The sequence below is a fragment of the Balaenoptera musculus genome, chromosome 10 (assembly GCF_009873245.2).
Source record: "Balaenoptera musculus isolate JJ_BM4_2016_0621 chromosome 10, mBalMus1.pri.v3, whole genome shotgun sequence".
In the NCBI taxonomy this organism is placed as follows: Eukaryota; Metazoa; Chordata; class Mammalia; order Artiodactyla; family Balaenopteridae; genus Balaenoptera; species Balaenoptera musculus.
In genome coordinates this window covers 66,422,470-66,445,020 of record NC_045794.1, presented here as the reverse complement: position 1 = coordinate 66,445,020, position 22,551 = coordinate 66,422,470, and the positions used below count along the sequence as shown (strand labels likewise).

The 22,551-nt window shown below is 34.8% G+C and overlaps 1 protein-coding gene across 7 annotated transcripts in view; it reads right to left on the bottom strand.

The window, feature by feature from the left end:
- Nucleotides 1-22,551, bottom strand: part of ACSS3 (acyl-CoA synthetase short chain family member 3) — a 142,953-nt gene that overhangs the window by 76,565 nt on the left and 43,837 nt on the right. For 5 of the 7 annotated variants that reach the window (XR_005021577.1, XM_036867014.1, XM_036867015.1 and 2 more), the window contains 3 exons: nucleotides 17,185-17,373; nucleotides 13,372-13,506; nucleotides 7,382-7,522 (listed from right to left, as the gene is read on the bottom strand). Coding sequence is in view for 6 of the 7 variants with exons in the window: in XM_036867014.1 (XP_036722909.1) it covers nucleotides 7,382-7,522; nucleotides 13,372-13,506; nucleotides 17,185-17,373 (465 nt within the window). In the remaining variant the exon portion in view is untranslated. Of the gene's footprint in view, nucleotides 1-7,381; nucleotides 7,523-13,371; nucleotides 13,507-17,184; nucleotides 17,374-19,226; nucleotides 19,248-22,551 lie in introns of those variants that run through there. The other 2 variants (XM_036867020.1, XM_036867019.1) reach the window with 2 other exon arrangements.

Here is a 22,551-nt window from a genome sequence, read left to right as displayed (position 1 = left end):
CTTGGCAAACATCACAGGCAACTTTGTTGGCATTTGATGGGTACTTTCTAGGTTGTATGACATGGTTAGCATGCAGGTGGCTCTCTTGATCACCTTGGGACTATTAGAAATCCTAAGCCCCTGCCAGTAAATTTCACACATGCACTTTCCCACGTAAACTGAGCAGCTCTTTACCGAGTATATGCTGTATGGTCTTCCACCCATTTTGCTAATTTGTTTGTCCTATTGAGAAGGTCTTTTCCTATAGTTCAATACCTTGATGAATTTGATATTAATCAACTTGCAAACACTCTTTTCTAAAAATTTTTATTCGTTTGGTAGAGGATAAAATGTGAAGTTTTTCCATAGACAATATGCTATCCATATTCTTTGATAATTAATGTCAGTCATGATTTCACTTAAGATGTTTTAGAATTTCTCTTCACCTGCCTGTCCCTGCATTTAGAGGTCATTTTTATAAATAATTCTAAATATCATTATAAATGGGTAAATTTTTATATTAAATGAGGGTAAGATCAATCAACTGGAAGTTATAGAAAGGAATAAAAGGCTAAGGAGAAAATAAATGAGTAGTAATTCACTTGTAAAACTTAGAAGATATTTTAAAGGATAGGTTATCAAATTTCTGTTTGCCTCTCAAGTGAACCCTTCTTTAAAGGTTATTTACCAATGTTGCTTTGTCTGTAAAATGGTGGCTACCTAAATCCATTTGACCCCAAAAAAGTTAGACGTAAAAATGAGACCATACATGAAAAAGTATATAAAATTATACAGGCTAGAATTTAATGTCCTCCTAACAAAATTATTTCCTTAATTCTAGCAATTACTGTTTTTTTTTTTATTTTTCCCTGTGGTAATACCACACAAAAGGCAGAAATGTTAAAAATTTAGAGGTTATCGTCGAACATTCTCATTAAAAACAACTAAAGTGGAGCTACAGGAGACAGAAAAGTCATGTCTGTTTATCATTGGTCTTTGATATCCACTTATTTTTATTTTTTTAAAGAATGAGTATAAAAATTTTCTTCAGACTTTTTTTTATTCATTAATATAGATTATTGATATGAAATATCAGATGACAGTTTTCAATTTACTGGGTATTTGGTATGGCGTAGAAAATAAAACTGCATAATTTCATATTCTCCATGTAGATCTTTTATAAGAAGTTCAACAGTAAAAAAACTGAAAGATTAGTTTTAAAAAGAGAGTTTCTTTATTATAATATTAATATGTGACTAACATTAAGATGATAAAGCATTTCTTGTCTGTAATCATATTTTCCAGGTAATGATAATTAAAATGCAAAAGATAAACCCTGTTCAGCCTCCGAAAATATATAAACCATGCTCAAAAACACCTACAAATCATTATACTCTAGTATGCAAAATTAATCAGAAACAAAAAAATGGCATTTTAAAGTATATTTGAAGTCTTGAGTATGAGATATAAATATTATTCAACATCAGTGCTTACCCCTAAAACACAAGCATGCTGCATTTCACTCTTTTGAATATGTTACTTTATGTACTTACACCCTATCTACCTTAAAAGTAAAAATAGATGATCTAATATATTTTCAGAAAAGTCCTGTAACCTGCCAATACACTGTTCTAGTTTTTGTAGGATCAGCCATAATACTTCAAGTCTTCTGGAGAACTTGAAAAACATCCAGGTGGGACTAACACTCCATGTCCCTAATAAAGACATGAAAGTGAATTCTATCTCAGAATAGACAGGTGCTCTTTAAACAAAACACTTTTAATGTATATGGGTATTTTAAAAATTCAGTCCCTACAAGTGAAACTAAAGGCTGATTATTCATCATCCAGGAATGGGACGGCAGTTATCACAGATGGTTCTTTATGACTTCCAGTTTAATGAGCTGCCTTTGAAGACAAGGAAAGCCACGAAATATTATATATGGGGCCATTAACATAAAACAGAAAACATGTCTGTATCAAATGTGTACTGTTTGGTTGCCACAATTAAAAAAAAATACAGTTGAAATAACATCAGTTGTAGTAGAAGAGAAAGGAAGTTTGAGATGTGTGGTAAGATTAAGAGTTTGGGAGTCTTTAAAATGTTTTTTAGTAGATCTATAAAAATCTGAATGGCAAATCTCAAAATATTCAGGTAAGAGAAGTCTAGATAGAGTAACCGACAAAACCTCATACTTCCTAAGTTGAGCCCCTCTATCACCCTACTCTGTAATAAAGACTTGTACAAGACAAATGTACATATTTACATACATAAAATAGATATTCATTCACACATACATATGTAAATACATATGCGTATATGTCTATATGTACACGTGTATATGCCTATGCTTTGTATGTATGTTGATATATACATTTCAATTCAGTCTGGCAAATTAAGTAAAAACAAAACAAGAAGAAAGAGGAAACAAAAATATTACCTGAAGAAAAGAAATCTATCACCAAAGAACAGTTGGAGTCAGTGAGTTGAAAAGTATGAGGTATGGTTCTGCTTACTTAAAATATCCAACAAACCAACAATACTCTTGTTCTTATAGTGGTTTTACACGTGATAGCCCCTCTTCCTAGAATGCACCCTCACCCCTTTTCTGAACCTGGTTAGCTCCTACTTGATCACACAAGTACCTAACAACACTGTGAAAGTGTCACCTCTTCTGGAAGCCATCCAAACCCACTAGGTTTGTGTGAAAAGCCTCTCCCTCCTCTTTCATGGCCCCAAAACCCGCAAACTTCTCTAAGCCCCTGAGCACTAACAACATCCACCTACTGCTAAGTCTTCTCCACCACTCCGGGCACCATAAGAATGCTTTTGTGTCTTCAGCATAGAATAGGCAGTTAATACATTTTCCGTCTGATTAAAAGAGTGAACAGTTAAATGAATAAGCACATATACGAAAACTATAATTTTTTAAAAACATTCTTCTTTGTTCAAGAGAAACCCTTGAAACCTTCAGAATTTAATGAATCATATTAGTAGAAATGGAATGATTCCATTTGGTATATTTCGTCAAACATAAAGTCTCTTGCTGTAGACAAGACAATGACTCTGAAGCTGCCTCTATGGAGGTTACTTAAGCAGCAGTATAATTTTTTATTGGTCTGAACAACTGTGAGATAAGGGGCAAAGTTGCAGCAAGTTCAGCATTTTAACTGCAAGAATTGTACGACAGATTAAAAAAAAAAAGTTTACAGGGTTTTTTATTTGACTTTCTCTTATTTTTTTCTACAGTATAGAATATGAATAAGTCACCTAACACGCAGGAATAAAAGTTAACATAAATTATATAAATTCACATCAGGACAAAGGACTTATCTACCACCTTCCTGTCATGCCTTCTTTTCTAATTCTTTGCTTTTGGTTTCTTTTCCCCTGTGCTCCTTTGGCACTAATTTTTTTTTTTTTTTTTTTTTTGGTTATCTCCATACCTCCATGACAGCAAGCCGGAAGAAGATAAATATGACCGTCACTAAATCTCCCACTCCCAAAACGGCACCCCATCCAGATGAGGGATTCTTCTATTGTGTAGTTCCTTGAAGTAACTTGAATATAGGTACCCAAACCAAACAGGATAAAAGTGTACAACAGGACAGAAATGTATGCAAAGCAGCTCAGCTGTGGTTGCTAGAATATGTGCAGCAGCTAACAGATTAACCTGTCATATAACAACCTGACAAATCCAGGGATGGCAGATGCAGAGATGCAAATATGCCCTAGATATATCTGAAAATTCTAACCAAAAAACAGACTGCATTGTGTGTATCTTATATGTGCCTATGAGAAAAGAGCATTTTTAAGCAGAATATTTTTATGGGCTCACAACATTATTTTTCCTCATGAAGATCAAAGATCAAGAAAACAAATTATATGATGACATGAAATTTATATTTAAATGCTTTGTAAATGCATGTGTGCTCATCTTTCCTGTACTTCTATTCTGGGAATCCCAATATTAAAAATTCAGGTCCTGTTAATTCTGATTATGCCTACCAAAAATGAAGTGAGAATCTTATGAATAAAGAGGCATCTGGATACTCAATATCTTGTAATAACTTATAATGGAAAAGAATCTAAAAGAAGAATATATATATATATATATATATATACATAAAGCTGAAACACTTTGCTGTACACCTGAAACTAATACAATATTGTAAATCAGCTATATTTTAATTTAAAAAAAAGGCATCTGGGAGCTAACTGGAAAAGTAGGAGATTATTTAACAAATATTCTGATGATCTACCATGGCCCCATTCTAAGGTTAGTGCCATAGTGGATTCAGAGATGTATGAAATATATTCTAAGACCTCAGAGAACATGCAATGTTATGAAAATAAGTAAATAAAAAGTAATATATTAAAAAGTAGAATAAAATAAGTGGCATAAATATTTGTTGGCAACATATAATTTCAATGCAATCAAAATTCTAAAGTCCACTGGAGGGTTAAGGGAAATGTTTCTAAAAGACCTTGAGAAACGACTACTTTGTCTTGCCATTCTGCATGTCCTACTCTGTAAAACCTACTCATTCTCATGATTTAAACACCATTCCTCTACAACCAATGACGTTCCAAGGGTCTATCTGCAAATCCAGATGTATTCTTGGATGTATTCTTTCACTTCCAGCTACTGGCTGGGCATCTCCATGTTAATGTCCCAAGGATACATCATACTCAATATGTCCAAAACCTCCTAGTTTTCTCAGCCCCAAACCATTTTCCTTTGTTTCTACTTTAGTAAATATTCGAAACCACTCTTCTATGTTCTCAGGTTCAAGGTCTTGGACTCCTCCTCTGCCTTACTCTTACCCTTGAACCAAATCTGATTGTTCCCTAATAAGTTTGCTGTCCTAAGTAAGGTCCTAAACTAAACACAGCCTGAAAAACCAATCTCCTTGTTTCCATTATGTGTATTTGCCTATCTTCTCAACAAAATGTTGCAAGGGTTACCTTCCTTCATACTTTTCTCTCTTTCTTAAGAAGCATTAGTGCTCTCCATTCCTTACATACAGTATATAAACTAAATTTCTTGGCTCAATTTTCAGCAATTGGCCCCTGCCTATATATCTGGCCATTTCTCTTCTTTATCTGCACCAAATGCACTAGCCATCCTGGAACCTTCCTTACACACTCCTGCCTTTGCTTATGTCGACCCAATCTACCTGGCATGTCCTCCTCCCCATTATGTCACCTGATGAAGAAGTTCTATTCATCCTTCAAATGTCACCATGTCAAGTGCTTTCCCTGACATCTCCCTGATAAAACAGCACTCCCACTCTTTCTAATACCCTTATTCTGCTTTATTTTTCTTCATAACACATCACAGATTGCATAGTTCTTTATTTGTTTACTTCCTGTGTCTAGCCATAGAATGTAAACTTCTAAAAGACAGATATATATTTGGGTGCTCAGTAATCTTTGTTGGATTAATGGAATTTAATCCTTCAGACACCATCCAATCTCATCTTTTCTTCAAGAAAGCAAGAAGTAGGGTTGCCCTCTTAGGGCAAGGATCACAGACTATCTTACATTATCTGTGTTGATATATATTGCAATCCCACTATGCTGAAGGGGCTGTGGTTTACTCATATTTTTATCTCTTTTAGCACCTAATGAACACTCAATAATGCATACTGAATTGAGCTAAATTCAATGTGAATAGAAATCTCCAAACAATTAAATCCTTCTCCAATCTATAGAAATAGATTATCTTCAGGATGGTACTACATTACAAGGAAAATGAAGATGATTAAGACATCAAACAATCTTCAGTTTGGGTATCTAGGAATCCCACAAAGAACTTCCTGACCCAGAGAAAACCTGGAATAGCTAGGTTTCTTCCTTATTTGGAACCACCACTTTTCAGATTTAATGCCCTGTATATTACTTTTATTTTATTTCTACTACACTAACTGAGTCAGCTTTGAGTTGATGACAAGCTCTTCTTCGGCCCTCTCATAAGGATCCCCATCCAGGCCACAGTGAATTTCAGTGATTTAAAGTATTGAGGTGGCACAAAAGTTTTTATAAGATTCCTTCAGGCTTTTAAGGAGCTAAATTGATTTTTTTTATTTGGTTAGGTTATACTATGTTTTCAGGGTCAGTGGTTTCATCTCATGCTGATACTTTTATATTAGATTATAACTTGCTGAGTCCCCTTTTATTTTACAGCCAAACGTTCATTTGGACTCTATGTGGCTGGTGCCTAATGCAGACTGCAAAAAGTGAAGGGTAAGGATTGCATCCAGCAGATCATTTGGACTGCTTAAACAAACAAATCTTAGAGTCTGCAATGTAAGAAATATTTATTTTTCAGATGACCAGAGTTCTTAAAAAATCACAGGGCTTTGATTCTACAACAACACAAATATCTTCATGTATATGCATTAATTTATTTATGCACTCTACAAAAATTTGAGTACCAACTACATATAAAACACGATGGTAGACCAAAATGTAATAAAACATGGTCTCTGTACTCAGAGAAAATATATCCCTCTACCAAATGTTCTCTTTTTCACAAGCAAGTGAATTTTATATAAAACGTCTTAAGTCTTAATTTTCCTTTATTTACATCTAAACTAACAGAATCACTATTTTAAGAGTGTTAGCAGGTAATTTTTCAGAATTCTGATGCTACAGAGGTCCGATATTAATAAAGAGGCCAATGCCCTATAGGATTCAAGTGATTGTAAAAGTCCCTTTGCCTGCTAACGTTCTATGATTCAATGAATATTGAACTCCTTAATAAAGATGAATAGGAAGATGATATCACAAGTCTTTATGAAGTCATATGAAAAAAACAGTATTATTTAGAGATACTAGGCAAAAGTGGTATTTGTTTGGTATCTGACACATTCAGGATTATTGACACTTTTGACTTTGTTTTGTGAAAACATCTTTCAGGGTAAAAGACTTAAAAAATCCTTGAGTGTCTTCAGTGCTGCAAATCAAATAGTTCAATCCCCTGGATAAATTCCCTGTTGTTCAGACTGTCTAGGCCAATTCTCAAAGTTGCATTTTTAATGATAAATTGAATTCCTCTAAATCAAAAATCAGTTTTCATACTGTATGAAAGTTATGCCTCAATGTAAAAAATAAAAATATTTCATTTAAAATATATTTTATAAAATTTTATTAAACCAACTGATATTCAATCAAATATATATTAATTTTAACAGCTTACTAAAGCAATTGAATATTGCTGATATTTGTGAAGATTCTGAAAGAAATAAGGACAAAGCATTTGACATTAAACATAATGAATATTTTTATATATTTAGACACAATATGTCTTTAAGATATAAAGTACTTTCAGTCAGTAGTCAAATATTCTCGGTGCAAAAAAATCTGCCACTATAATTATCCCTAAGATAGTGCATACCTTTGGCAACCCCGTTGTTCCAGATGTGTAAAGAATATACAGCGGATGTTCGGAAAGAACAGGAACACAATCATGTGACTGTGCTTTTGCCATCTCTTCATCCCAATCAAGGTCACGACCTGGAGCCAAAGGAACCGGCTCCTACAAAGCAAAAATATAGGAATATGCACTGAACAAAGGAGATTAAATCAGGAGAACGCTGGACAGTAGCTAAATCTATATTAGTCTGAGCATCTGACTGAAATCTAGGCCTATAGAGCACTAAATATCAGACTTATGACTCAGTATCTCAGGGTCACGAGTTAAGATAAATGTTCATAAAAAAAATCCAACAGTTTGATGTTGGCTTCAACTAAACTTACAACAGAAAATGTTTTATTCAAACCTAGAGATATCCTTAAGAAATTCAATATGATGCAGGCATGATTTCATCAACAGTCAGAGCTTAACTAACAGAGGTTCATGCTTCTATAAATGCATGTACACTAACACCTTTATAAGCTAACTTCTATTTTCTTTTTGACCTGAAACACACACTTTATTTTTTTTAATTGGGGTATAGTTGCTTTACAATGTTGTGTTAGTTTCTGCTGTACAATGAAGTGAATCAGCTATATGTATATATATATCCCCTCTCTCTTGGACCTCCCTCCAATCCACCTCCCCATCCCACCCATCTAGGTCACCACAGAGCACTGAGCTGAGCACTCTGCACTATACAGCAGGTTCTCACTAGCTATCTGTTTTATACATTTTAGTGTATATATGTCATTCCCAATCTCCCAATTCATCCCACTCCCCCTTCCCCCGTCCTGTGTCCACACGTCTTTTCTCTACGTCTGTGTCTCTATTCCTGCCCTGCAAATAGGTTCACCTGTACCATTTTTCTAGATTGCACATATATGTGTTAATATACGATATTTGTTTTTCTCTTTCTGACTTACTCTGTATGACACACTTTAGGTCCATCCATGCACCCCAATATTCACTGCAGCACTATTTACAATAGCCAGGACATGGAAGCAACCTAAATGTCCATCAACAGATGAATGGATAAAGAAGATGTGGTACATATATACAATGGAATATTACTCAGACATAAAAAGGAACGAAATTGGGTCATTTGTAGAGACGTGGATGGACCTAACTTCTATTTTTCATAACCTATTTCTTTTACTTTGGAACTACTGTCTTCACAATGAAATATCAACTAACCCACTAAAATTTCTCTTTATACAGGGCCATTTAAGAGTAATACTGTGGCCATTTTTCCAAATGAGAGAATATTAAATAACTTTCAGGGGTGGAGGAGTAATCTACTTTTGCTTTTTCAAGAACAAAAATCAGTTTTGAAGTTAATGAGAGTATGAGACATATACAAAAAGCTATCCAAGTTTTCCTCCATCTACGTTATTGATTAATATGGTAGAAATGTTTGTTTTCTTTTTTGTTCCTAGAACCAAGCTCTAGTGTTATAAACTTTATAATAATAGAGCCATGAATTAGACAGACACATCTTAAGTTAGACAGACCTCTCTAAAAATGGTGCCAATGAAATAAGCCAGGTAGGTGAAGAAGAAGGAAGTGGCTTATGGAAAAATTACTCTAGTGGGGAGTTATAGCTACTTCATTCTAGTTATGATCCAGTACATATCTAGTTATTTTATGAAATGTTGACTAAGCTCAAGATGACACATCAGGAAGTTTACAGTTGGTGAACTTGTTAGTACGCACAAGGCAAGACTACTCATTCCTCAGTGAAAATAAGTTCACCACCTAGAGAGTATATGTAGCCATTCACTTCATCAAGGTGAATCCCTGAACTAAGTCCAGAGACTCTGACAGATTTTTAAAAGCCAGGCCATTTCCACTTTTCTGGTTCTCTAATGTTTTGATCAGGGTTGTAGAAACTGGTCATATATTTAAGTGGGTACATTTACAAATTAACACTTCAATATAATATCACAAATATGATGCCTATATGAATACGCACATTGATAGACAACAATCTGAGTTGACCTTCATGAAGGGGAAGTTTTAGGCCCAACTGGTTTCTCCAGCCTCACCTTGAATGTGCCCTGGATGTGCCATTTAGATAAATAAAAACAGATAACTGTGACCAAATTGTAAATTTCCATTTGTTTTTATGTACCAGATAAACACGACTAATTTCAAATTATCAAGCCCTTGCCATCACAATTACGGACCTATAAAAAAATCATAACACTGTGTAATAAAAAAGGTCAATTGATTAATCGCAAAAATAATTGCAGATAAAATGAAATGAGGACTTGAATGAATGGTTATTCTTCAGGCTAAGAAATACAGGAATGTAAAAAGAAGATCTGATGAAGGGAAGAGAGGGGAAAAATCAACATTAGCCTTTACATACATGCGTTTACTTCTACAGACATGTCCTTCCTAAATGTTATCATTCTTAAAATGCAGTCCTGGGGGAAGCACCAGGGGTGACTGATGTGACCTGCCAGTTAAGCCGTCATTGCTTGCCTGAGGTTTAGGAGTGGCAGCCAGGTTTTTATTTCCTCTGGCAAAAATGCAATCCTGGTTAATGAAATGCATCACCGAGCCTCATAATTTGTGTCTCTCTAAGCTCAAAGCAAAGCCAATCCACTGGGCTTAATAACTGCCTCAACAGCATGTCAGATATGAAGGACAAGAGACATCCAACTAAAATAAAGGAAAGTCAAAACAGAGGGAAAGGTTTCAAGAAAAAGAAAGAGGGAGAGAAAGGGAGTTAGTTATGGGAGGGGGAAAGGGAAAGTGGATCTCTACCTATTAAGAGGGAAGAGAAGCCTACCATCTTTTTTTTTTTAATCAAGTGTAAATAGACTAAATATTTATTTAAAAGGCAGAGATGGTCACATTGGATAAAAAAATCAAGGCCCTAAAATATGTTATCTATAAGAGAAAATGTTTTAAAATATAAACACATTACTGGTTAAAAAGAAAGGGATGGAAAAAAGTTACACTATGCAACAAAAAGTACAAGCAAGATTATATGGTTATGTATCAAAGTAGATTTTTACAAAATACCAAATGATAATGAAAATGAGCAACTGGAACTCTTGTAATTTTCTGGTGGAACAGTAAAATGATATGTCTACTTTGTAAAATTATTTAATAGTTCTTTATAAACTCAAATATACATCTAATACATGAATCAGCAATTCTACCCCTAGGTATTTACACAAGAGAGATGAAAACACAGGTCCACACAGACTTGTACAAGAATGTTCATAGTAGCCTTAGTCATAATAACTCCAAAGTAGAAATAACCCAAATATCCATAAATAGAAGAATGGAAAAACAATTTTTGATATATTTATGGTATGAAATACTACTCAGTAAAAAAACAATAAACTACTGATACATGCCACACAAAGAGTATATCTCAAGAACGTATAGAACAAAAGAGGGTAGACACAATAGAGTATATATGGTATGCTTCTATTTATATGAAGCCTAGGAATGAACAAAAATAATCTATGACAATACAAATCAGAAAGCATTTGCTTCTGGGGATGGGGAATGGTTGACTGGAAAAAGGAACAAGTATGGAGAAATTCTATATCTGGATTTGGATGGTAGTTACACAAGTGCATGCAATTTTGAAAATGAATCAAACTGTACTCTTATGATCTGTCCATTTTATTGTATGTAAACTATATCTCAAAAATGAAAGTAAAATAATAATTTGAGTACCTACAATGTGCATATTATATTAAGAGGTGAATAATGCTGAATAGAGATAGTGTACAAAAATTAATAATAAAAAAAGAGGAAAAAGAAGATATTTGCCTGAGAAAAATCTGAATAGGAAACATTCATATCCATATCTAATGTATTTATAAAGTAAAAGAAAATAGCACATATCTTGTTGGTTAAAAGTCATTAAACTGGGTTTAAATCTTGGCTCCACCACTTATTACCTGTGACTTTGGGCTATGACCTGTCCATGACTCAGTTTCTTCATCCATAAAATGGGGCCAGTAATAACATCTACTTTATTGGTTTATAAGAATGTAAGAATTAAATAGTGAGTATCTGAAAGTACTTTGTGCTTAGCATTAAGTTTTTTGTAAATTCTACATGAATTCATACATGTGTGAATAGTACACACACACTAAACACTTGTGTGTGTTTGTTCCTACCCTTCCTCTAACCTTCTCTTACCCAAAGCCTTCTTTATTACTGACTTGGCATTCCCTGATTGAACAGCAACAAACCTTTTTTAAAAACATGCTGGAGGTCATCTGAAAGAAATTTAAAATTCTTCTTCGAGACAGTAAAAATATTAAAATCATTGAGTGCAACAGTTCATGAACCACAGACTACTAAAACTACACAGGAATTTAACGTGGTAATGGGAATTGCTAGGTGGTAATCAAAATGAGAGAGCTTTAATGCTCTCTGTTCTTATGTCTTGTCATTTAGGCATTTTCCACAGATGACCTCTCAAGAGTTCTACAAAATTATACATGATTCTTTGCACTTTCAATTTTCCTTCTGCAAAATATTTTAATCTGCTAGAAACCCAAATTGGTTCCAGTATAAATAGCTAGAGACTTAGCTTGGATGTAGAAATGAGGTGATCATTAGGGCAAATTTGTTAGAAAAAGCATTGTAAAATATAGTCATTGATGTATTTACTGCTTTTCCTTCCTTCACAGATCACAGAATAATTTATCTGTTTAGAATATTCATATTTTGTTTTCCTGAACATAGTTTTTATTTCCAGACCAATTACTTTTTCTAAAGTTTTTAAAAGACATCTTAAATGCAAATTAATCAAGACTGGGTAGCTGAGAGATTAAGCATCCAGTCAGAGTATACACATTCAGATCATGACCCTGACAAAACTTGCAGGTGAATCACATTGCTTAGAAATATCGAAAAAAATAAGAAAAAGTTATGTCATGAATGCATATATGTAGATACTAGTTTATCCTTGCATAGGCATAAGGTAAGTGATATTTAATATAAAATTAATAATGCGGTAGTTTTCTGTTTTATAACTTTGCTTTCAAAGAATTACATTACTATACAGTATGCCTCTTTCTCTGGTAACAGGAAAAAGTGGGTATCAGCCTATCATCACAGGTAAGTGGTTTTTTAAAAAATTTAACAGTGTTTCTAATACAGTAGTATGAATATGACTGTAATGCCATATGCCATAAAAACTGTATAATTATTCACTCATTAGTGTGTAGGCTGGGCTACCATGAAGCAATCATATTGCTGCTTCTTCTTTATCAGTGCATGGATCATTATACCTAAATATGAATTTCTTTTTCACATTATCTTTTCATTTTTGATGTTTAGTGTTGTAATACGTAGAACATCTACAGTGTTTTGTATCATATAAGCCAATATTGATGCAGGTACTGATAGACAATTCATCTTGTAAACAGATGACATAAACTTATGGTATGAGTAAATATAGTTATAAATCTACTTTCTCTTCCTTATGACTTTTTTAATAACATTTTCTTTTCTCTAGCTTACTTTATTGTAAGAGAATACAGTATATAATACATATAACGTGCTAATCAACTGGTTATGTTATTGGTAAGGCTTCCAGTCAACAATAGGCTATTAGGTAAGTTTATGGGGGAGTCAAAAGTTATAAGCAGATTTTCAACTGCCCAGTGGGCCAGTGTCCCTAACCCCTGCATTGGGTCAACTGTATTATTATTATAGTTATAATGTAAATTAATAAAGGACACCACAATAGACTACACATTAATTCTAATTCATTAATATTACAGATACTCCTATGTTCCACTTTTTGCTTTAAGCTCGTTTTTTATAATGACAGAAAATATCATTCTTTTTTGCCAAAAATAGTGACATTCCTGAAGTATTGTATATTCAACAGTTTATAAATCAAGTGTTCCTTTCAAATGGTCAAAAAGAGTCATCCTTAGCACATCACCATAAGCAAGGACCAAATTCAATATTCAGATTACCATATTTGGACGATTATAAATGAGAACTTTATCTGGCTTGTGTTGTCCTATTCTCAGAGCTTCTTCTAGAAGTGGTATGTATTCTACCTTCCTTCCAGGTTCAATGCCAAACGATGCTGTAACAGCGACCTTGGGCTACAATGAAAAATAAGTAAATAAATACATGAGAAAGCTTAACCATCCTAATTAAGGTAACCACAATATTTCAGATGCAGACTGACAATTTAACATTTCTTAAGAAACATTTGAATGATTCTGTTCTCTATTAAATAAATGGCCTGAAAACCAATAAGCTATTTTTAAATGTTATAGCCCTAACCACTTCCACATAAATCTCACTTACCTGTTCAGAATTCCACACTTAATGATGTTTCTGGCTAATAAACATGAGCTGTTAAAAAATACTTTCGAAAGAATTCATTAAATCAGGTAGATGTAAATTTGCCATGAACCAGTGAAATGGAAGCCTAGGGCCCCCTCACTTGCAGAGGCCTGCATAACAGCTGGTTGTTGCTGAAGTTGTAGCATTTCTTAGCGGGGGGAGACCCAGCCTGACTGCTATTAGGAAGCATTTCTAAAGTTTTTTATGTAAGCATCTCTGCTTGAACACCTAGAGAGACCGCAGAAGGAAGAGACCTGGATCTCCAATAATTATTTTATGATTCTTTTCTCATTCCAAATACATACTCATTTTCACCAAATTTTATATTGTAATTTTATCATATTTTTCTTAAAAGGGCCCTCATTTAAGTTTCAAGCCCCACAAAGCCTGAACATGGCCCCGTCATTAAGACACACTTGGCACTCTTCTTTACCTGACAACTTGCTAGTCATTCTTCAAGATATGCACAGGTGTAGCTAAAAGGCTTAGGATCAATCTTCCTTCCCTGGTAGATTCTGAGCAGGCCTCAGATATCCAACTATAGTCAAAGTGTTTCTTTGTCCCCACCTCTGCACAGGAAGCTCTCCAAGGCCAAATTTGGACCCCGTTACCTCCCTGTCTCCTACGCCTGTTACAATGCTTGCCATACCATAAGCTCTCAACGAATATTTGTGGCAATGAACCAAAATTCTCATTAATCTGCAAAACAAACATATCTTTGTTCTTTTAAGTACACCTAAAAGATATCTTCACGGAGAAATCCAAAGCAAAGGAAACAGATAATAAATTACTCAGGAGAAAGATAATCAGTCCAACACAGTGCACCTATTCCTGAATTTTGATTTCTGGTTACAATACATTTCATCTAGGGAAGGTTTATATAATGTCAAATATATGCATATATAGCACTTTCTGGTTTTTAATATCATTTAATATTCATGGAGCTGAGGCCCAGTGCGGTTGCATAGCTTGCTCTAGGTTAGAAGTGTTGGAATCAGAAAGAGGGCCAGTACTGACGATTTCAGAATCTTCCTCTTTCCACTATTTCAAGCTGCCTTTTAAAGGCAAAAAAAAAAAAAAAGGAAAGAAATGAAAAAGTAAATCTTGTATCCTTTTTTAATATTTTTAAAGGTCAGACATTTGAATATAATTCACATTTTAGTATCTGAAATATGTACACAAATAACTCCAGATAACATTCCCTAAGATTAGAATTCTGAATTCTGAATAAATGAAAGTAAGTTACACATCAAATTAAAAACATATATAGAATATATCAAAAGTTGAATAATTTAATAAAGTCAAAATTAGATTCTTCCTCTAGAAAATAATCCCTTTCACATTTCTATTAACAGCCTTGTATTGGAGGTTTTATTCCATCTCAAGTGGACTACATTCTTCCCATCTTCATCTGTTAAAATAAAACTTTTTCTTCGGCCTAATTAGTTGAAAATCACGACATCAAAATCATCCCTGGTTTCAATTATCATCCAAATATCTCAGGTATGTATCTCTATCTCTGTCTCCTCGCCATTAATTTGACTTGCTCAATGGTCCCGCCCATAAGAATATGCACTTATTGCCTAAACTCCTTAACAAGGTTGGGGGTGGGGGAGGTGTCTATGTGTGTGTGTCTTATGGATGAAAACTCCTCCAGTGATACAGCATAAGTTTTATAAATTCTTATTTTATATATATATATAAATTTTCCCACATCGTATAAAATCTTTTAAAAAAGAAACAATACCTTTGCCCAAATGGTGTTTAAGATTTCTGTAGCTGAAAAGCTAGAGTCTATAGCTTCCTCAGAGAAGTCTCCAACTGCCCACTGATTTGCAGAGCAGTGACTGATACTTCCCCCTAGATTTCCCTTCATAAGCACTAACTCAACATGTTTTTAAAAAGAGAGAAAAAAAGAGAATCCAGCCAGTTAGTGTGCAAACCAGCTTCCTAGTTCTAATAACTGATCTATTACCAGATGAAGTCAGATATGTAAAACCTCACTCCATGCCTAGTACTCTGGGGACCCTCAATATATATTAGTTCCCTTTTCTTTGTTAAGAATGTTTCTCATCCTGGGCTTGTAAAACTCTATAAAGGTCAGTCATCTCCTACTCCCATAATGACCTTCCTTCTTTAATCTTCCCACTGCTGTTCCTCTCCTGCACATTGCCCACTAGCCACTGATTCACAAAGAGACCACCTACCAAAGGTTCTCATTCTAACCTCTCTCCCACTCACATCATACTGCAAGACTTGCCTCCTCTTAACATTGCTTAAAACATGACAGTCACCTGCTCAAAAATTCGACGGTCAGCATCTACAGGATGCAATTCAGACAATAACTGCCTTTTCAAGTTCACCTTCTCTCCCTCTTCAATCACATTGTTCTATTTGCTGTCCTTTAAATGAATTTTTACCCTTTACTGCCTCTCATGCTAGACTCTTATTCTTTTTCGAGGCTTTTGGATCCCACTATGTCATTCTCTTCAACTAGCTGAACCTTAGCCAAGACGTAACTCAAATCTCACCTCCTTCAGGAAGCCTTCTTCAGCCACCCCAACTAAAAGATATCATTCCTGCCTCTAAATCAGGGATCTGCAAACTATGATTCAGAGCCAAACTCTGCCCAATTTACATTCTGTAAAGTGTTGTTGGAACACTGCTTTGCCCTTAGTTCCTGCAGTGTCTAAGGCTGTTTTTGTGCTACCACAGCACAGCTGAGTAGTTGCAATAGAAACCATGTAACCTGAAATGCCTAAAATATTTACTATCTGGTAACTTACAGAAAAAAGTTTGCTGATTCCTGCTCCAAATTCATAGAATAATAACAGCTAACCTTTTTTTTTTTAATGAGTATTATATGCCAGGCACTGTGTTAGTGTTTTAAATTCAATATCTCAAAGATATTTCACAACAGCCTTTCAAGTTTGTGATTTTAGTACCCCATCTAAACGTGTAACTTCACCTGTCCCTAACACCCCCTCTTAACCACTGTGCTATACCACCATTCCTGGAAATATATAGATTATAAAACTAGTCATGTGTCCCATCCATTTGATAAGTATCATTTCTTAACCAGTTCCAAGGACAGTACCAGGCATAGAGTGGAAGCTTAATAAATACATGTTGAATGAATAAATTAGTTATTATTTTTCTTAAATGTCTTACACAAATATATGGCAAGTTAACTTGAAAGGCTTGCACCTTATATGTTATATTCTTCACAGTATCTAGAAAGATGTCTAGCACATAGGACTGACTCGAAAATAAAATTTTGGTTAATAGTGTATGCCAAATAAAAAGTAAACTTTATCTCATTTGATAGGAGGATCTAATAAGTACAGATCACTCTTCGATGGTTCATCCACAGATAAATATGGCTGTACTATATGCAGCTACTACTTGATTTCTCCAAATAAAGCACTTACCTTTGCATGATCAATGCGACTGCTTAGTTCTCTGGATGCAAATCCCCCAAATATGAGACTATGGATGGCTCCTATCCTAGCACACGCCAGCATGGTGTACATCGCCTGGGGGATCATGGGCATGTAGATAACCACGGTGTCGCCCTTCTTGACACCATGCTTGACCAAAACACCAGCCAGCTTAGAGACCTATAACAACATCATCAGATCAGCAAAGTGTTCTCTGTGATAATTCACTAAACTTCTCAGTTACGACAGTAACGCAAGAATATGATCACCACCACCCCGCCCGTAGTGGATTATAGAAGTCTGAGAAATACATATTTGATGATGGTGGTAAGAGTTTAGATGGTGACAATAATTACAGACATCTGGATTATAATAATTGACTACAAACCAACTTACTATTATTATGCCATATGAATCCCATGGCTTAAATTTGCTTAATTATTCATTCAACAACATTTTTACTAAGCAACTATCATGCGCCAGACATTGTGTTTAGGGTTGGGAACACAACACTGAAAAACAAAGACAAAGACTTGTCCCTGTGGAGCTTTTATGCTAAAGGGGGAATCTGTCAAGTGAGCAGAAAAATAAAATAATTACAAATTTAGTTATATGTTGGGTTAACTGTTGAAGGAAACAGTTAAGATCAAAAGCCTACATATGATAAAATTTGTTGCAAGAAACCTTTTCATGGGCAATTACAGCAAGCTGTGGGAAGTATGCCAGATCTAAGTGAGGATCTAAGAAGTTCAACATTCTTTTATTTAAAAAATATATATTGAGTTCCTATACATCACACACACTGTTTTCTGATACATCAGTAAACAAACAAGACAAAGATCTCTATCAGAGTACTTATGTTTTAGCAGAGGATATGCAATAAATGTAATATTTATGTATTATGTTAAAAGGTATTGAGTGCTATTTGATGGGGGAGTAGAGCAAAATACAGGGGATTGGGAGTGCAGGGGATGTAATTCTCAATGGGACGATCAGAATAGTCCCAAAAGGGACTTCCCTGGTGGTCCAGTGGTTAAGACTCCACACAGACTTCCACTGCAGGGGGCATGGGTTCAATCCCTGGTTGGGGAACTAAGATCCCGCATGCCGCAGCACGGCCCAAAAAAAAAAAAAAAAAAAAAAGATAGACCTAAGAAAGTGACATTTTAGCAATGACACATAAGAGGTTGAGACTAAGTGGATATCTGTGAGCATACTATTTCAGGCAGAAAGGGCACCAGTACAGTGGCATAAGGGGGATCATAGGTGATGTGACTGAGGAACATAGAGGAGACCAGGGAGCTGAAACAGAAAGAACAAGTGAGAAAGTAAGTGGTCATAGATCAGGTCAGAGAGCTAAAGGGTCAGTAGGGATCCACTGGGCAAATGGAAGGACTATGGCTTGGCTTTGAATGTGACTGTTCAAGATAGTAAACAGAGGAGGCCTGGGAGAAGGAATTAGGCCACACTGCTATTTGAGGTTCCTTTCATTTCACTCTGCCTCTCCTACTTTTTGAACAAGTTCAAAGGATTCTGAATCCTGATCATTATTCCTTTTTCTCTCTATTCCCTTCCTCTGTGCAGATGGGGAAAGATGTGGTCAAGGTTAAGGGCTCTGGGGAAAGACAGACAGTAACAAACAACTCTCTCAGTGTTTTATCCTGCCCTATATTGCAAACTCTAATTTAGTGCAATTTTTTAAGAACCCCAAGTTGTCCAGTAGAAAGTTACAAGAAAGATAAATCAAAGTAATATCAATCATGAACTTAAATTCTATTATATGGAGCTCAAGAACCAAGACAAACACTAAACGTTATATCCAAATATCTCAGTGTAAACCCTGCAGAAAGTGGCCATGCTCTGGGATCGCATTACTGGGTGTCCTGTTTAAGGTACAGCACTGGGAGAGATCAACGAGAAGAGTTTGTCCTATTTACAGCTATAGCCTTGGCACCTTAAATAGTGTTGAATAAAAAGAATTTTCAACCAAAACCCAATCTAGCAATGATTCAGTAACTATAATCCTGTCTTACTTCACAATGTTGCTGGAAGATGTCCAAAATTTTTCTGTCCTCTGAAAGAAATGAAATCAATAAATTCAATATTTTCTTTATAAGAAGGATCTCACAATGGCTAAATGTAGCCCCAAGATGTATTTAAGGTGGGGTCATGTCACACTTAAAAAAAAAAAAAATGAGCCAACATATTAAACTTAGAAGGTTTCATATGCAAATTCAGATTTCCAGGTTCTCTTGAAAAATTGGAAGGTCTAGCCACAGTGGGTCTGTGTTCTTGAATGACAACAATCAACTGAACCCAATGATCAGCTGCTGGGTTTGCCATGAACTTGCTATTCCCTAGGGCTATTTATAACAGAGCTTGCATTTTTATTTCCTTCTGGGTTTAAAATATATTCTTCTACATCCTGTTTATTTTGCCATCTGCTTACACCATAGTTCCATAACCATAGAGGTGTGATATATACAGATAATTGATTTTTCTCTCATCCATGTCTCCCATTTATATTATCTGCCTGGTTCCTGCAGGCATCTGAGTTGTTAACCACTGCCTTGAAGACAATCTTCAGTCAAATTAAGCTGCACTATGTCTGTATCATCAATAGATGGTGCCCATTTGGCCTTGTTAACCTCCCCTTCTTGCAGCTACTCCTCAATGTTTAGATACCATACTAACCACACTAAAGTTGCTCTGAAGACAAAAGTTTTACATGATCAATAGAGAAAAATATCTTTTTTAGTAGTTTCTGGGGCTAAATGTCACTCCAGTAAAATTTTCCATTGTTACTTCTAAATTTTAAAATATATATATTTATTTTTATAAAAATGAAAATGAATGGGTAAATATGTTTCAGGTAAGACTTCTAATAAATAAGCTAATGAAAAATGAAATATTAGCTCATAGCAAAAGATGGGATTGATTTAATATGAAAATATATGAGAATGTTTCATTAAAAAATATTCCTCATTAATATTATATCTAGTGTTGGGACTTCCCTGATGGTGCAGAGGTTAAGAATCCGCCTGCCAATGCAGGGACATGGGTTCGAGCCCTGGTCCGGGAAGATCCCACATGCCGCGGAGCAACTAAGCCCGTGCGCCACAACTACTGAGCTTGCGCTCTAGAGCCCACGAGCCACAACTACTGAGCCCACGTGCCACAACTACTGAAGCCCGTGCACCTAGTCCCTGTGCTCCGCAACAATAGAAGCCACCACAATGAGAAGCCCGCACACCGCAACAAAGAGTAGCCCCTGCTCGCCGCAACTAGAGAAAGCCTGCATGCAGCAACAAAGACCCAATGCAGCCAAAAATAAAAATAAATAAATTTATTAAAGAAATATATTATATCTCGTGTTGGTTAATTTGGAAACCCCAGAACAGAATACTTAATAGTCTTACTCAGATGCAAAAATAATCATTTTGAAGATAAGTGTAAGCAACAGCGAGCAATTAGAGGAAATATCTAGAAATCTCAGTCACCTAAGAGTTCCTAATCAATCAAATAAAGCTCTATGAAACCAACACAAAGGACAATTTGATTATTGCTATTTCAGGGTTCACCTTGTTTTCATTGGCTTTTTGATGGAAAATTATCAAACGGAAGATAGATATTATTTTTATTCAATGTTATATTCTTATTCTACCATAGGTGTCTGAGTGTAGATTTATAATTTCTATTATTATCCAAAAGGAAAAAATTTTAACATGTATTTCATATAACCTACAGTTTCTCAACTGAAGAAAAAATTAAATCATGTGCCACTCACCCAATCCATATTAATCTTTGTACCTTCTTAGAACTATTTTAATTTATCAACTATTTAATAGTCTTATACAGGCACAAATCACTAAAATTGGTTTTCTTTCTGACATCAAGGGCAATACATAACCCATACAATCATGGTCAGGCCATGATACTCCTCTAACATGAGGATAACTGAGCTGGGGACGAAGCCTGAAGAAATGAAACAAATGCATATATACATATTCATTTAGAACAACAGTGTTTGCTTTTTCCCACTAGTTATTTATTACATGAACTAATTATTATTTTGGTACTAATTTAAAGTTATTTTAATATCTAAGTATCCTGCCATTGATTCAAGTTATATAGTATCTGCTATGTGTCCTATACTGAGGTCAAGTCGGCAGGTACAAAAATGAGGAAGATATGTTCCTTAAGGCAAAGAAATTCACAGTCCAGGAAAAAATATCATACATAAATAGTAATGATAAAATAAGAAAATGCAACAAATATTTATGTAATATAAAACGGTATACACATATATTTGGTTTATATATAACGCACATATATTTGGTTTAGATGCAAGTAAAAACTTTAAATTTTAGAATGGTAAAACAAAAACATGTAAGCATAAATAATGAAAAAAACTTCAGTAAAATTTTTATGTACTCATTCTGGAGAATCTTCATTCCAAAGCAGTCTGTGAAGAAAGACAAATACCATATGATATCACTTATATGTGGAATCTAAAATATGACATAAATGAACCTATCTATGAAACAGAAACAGACTCATAGACATAGAGAACAGACCATGGGGGGAGGCGGGGGAGGGATGGATGGGGAGTTTGGGACTAGCAGATACAAACTATTATATATAGGATGTTTAAACAACAAGGTCCTATTGTATAGCACAGGGAACTATATTCAATATCCTGTAATAAACCATATTGGGAAAAAAGCAGTCTGCGACTTAGTAGAATTTCATGACCAAAAGCCCGTGACACAAAAATAAACATTAGTCAAAACTGATCAAAGACTATGTTCTATAGAGTAAATTAGCACTTGCTTCACAAACTGCCAGTGTGTCCATCTAAAGAAAATCGTGTTTGTATGACAAAGATAGCATTGGTGTCCAAATTATAGTAAAAACATAACAATCAGAGGCAACCTCAGGGCCACGTCAAAGAAAATTACACGAAAGAGAGGACAAGAGAAAGCATGTTTTTCAGCGGCGATGATATTACTCTGCAAACCCTGGTCGAATCAATATCAGAAAATGTAACTACTTTAAAAATCAATTATAATATCTGAGGAAACAGTTTACTAAAATTGGGGATGAATGACCTGTTCTTCAGAATATATAGAATTCCCCACAGAAAGAGATAATTACCTAAAATACCTGCATTTTACTTTTAAACATATAAGTTAATCACATACTTTGTACATACACAGACATCATACACACGTTTTTGGTTTTTCTTGTACACAAATAGAGAGCCATCAAAAAGGTAAAAATTTATCTCTAATGAATTGTTTCTTCTTTTGGTCATGCACTAGCCATGCATCCAGGTAAATAAATACCTGTGAAAAG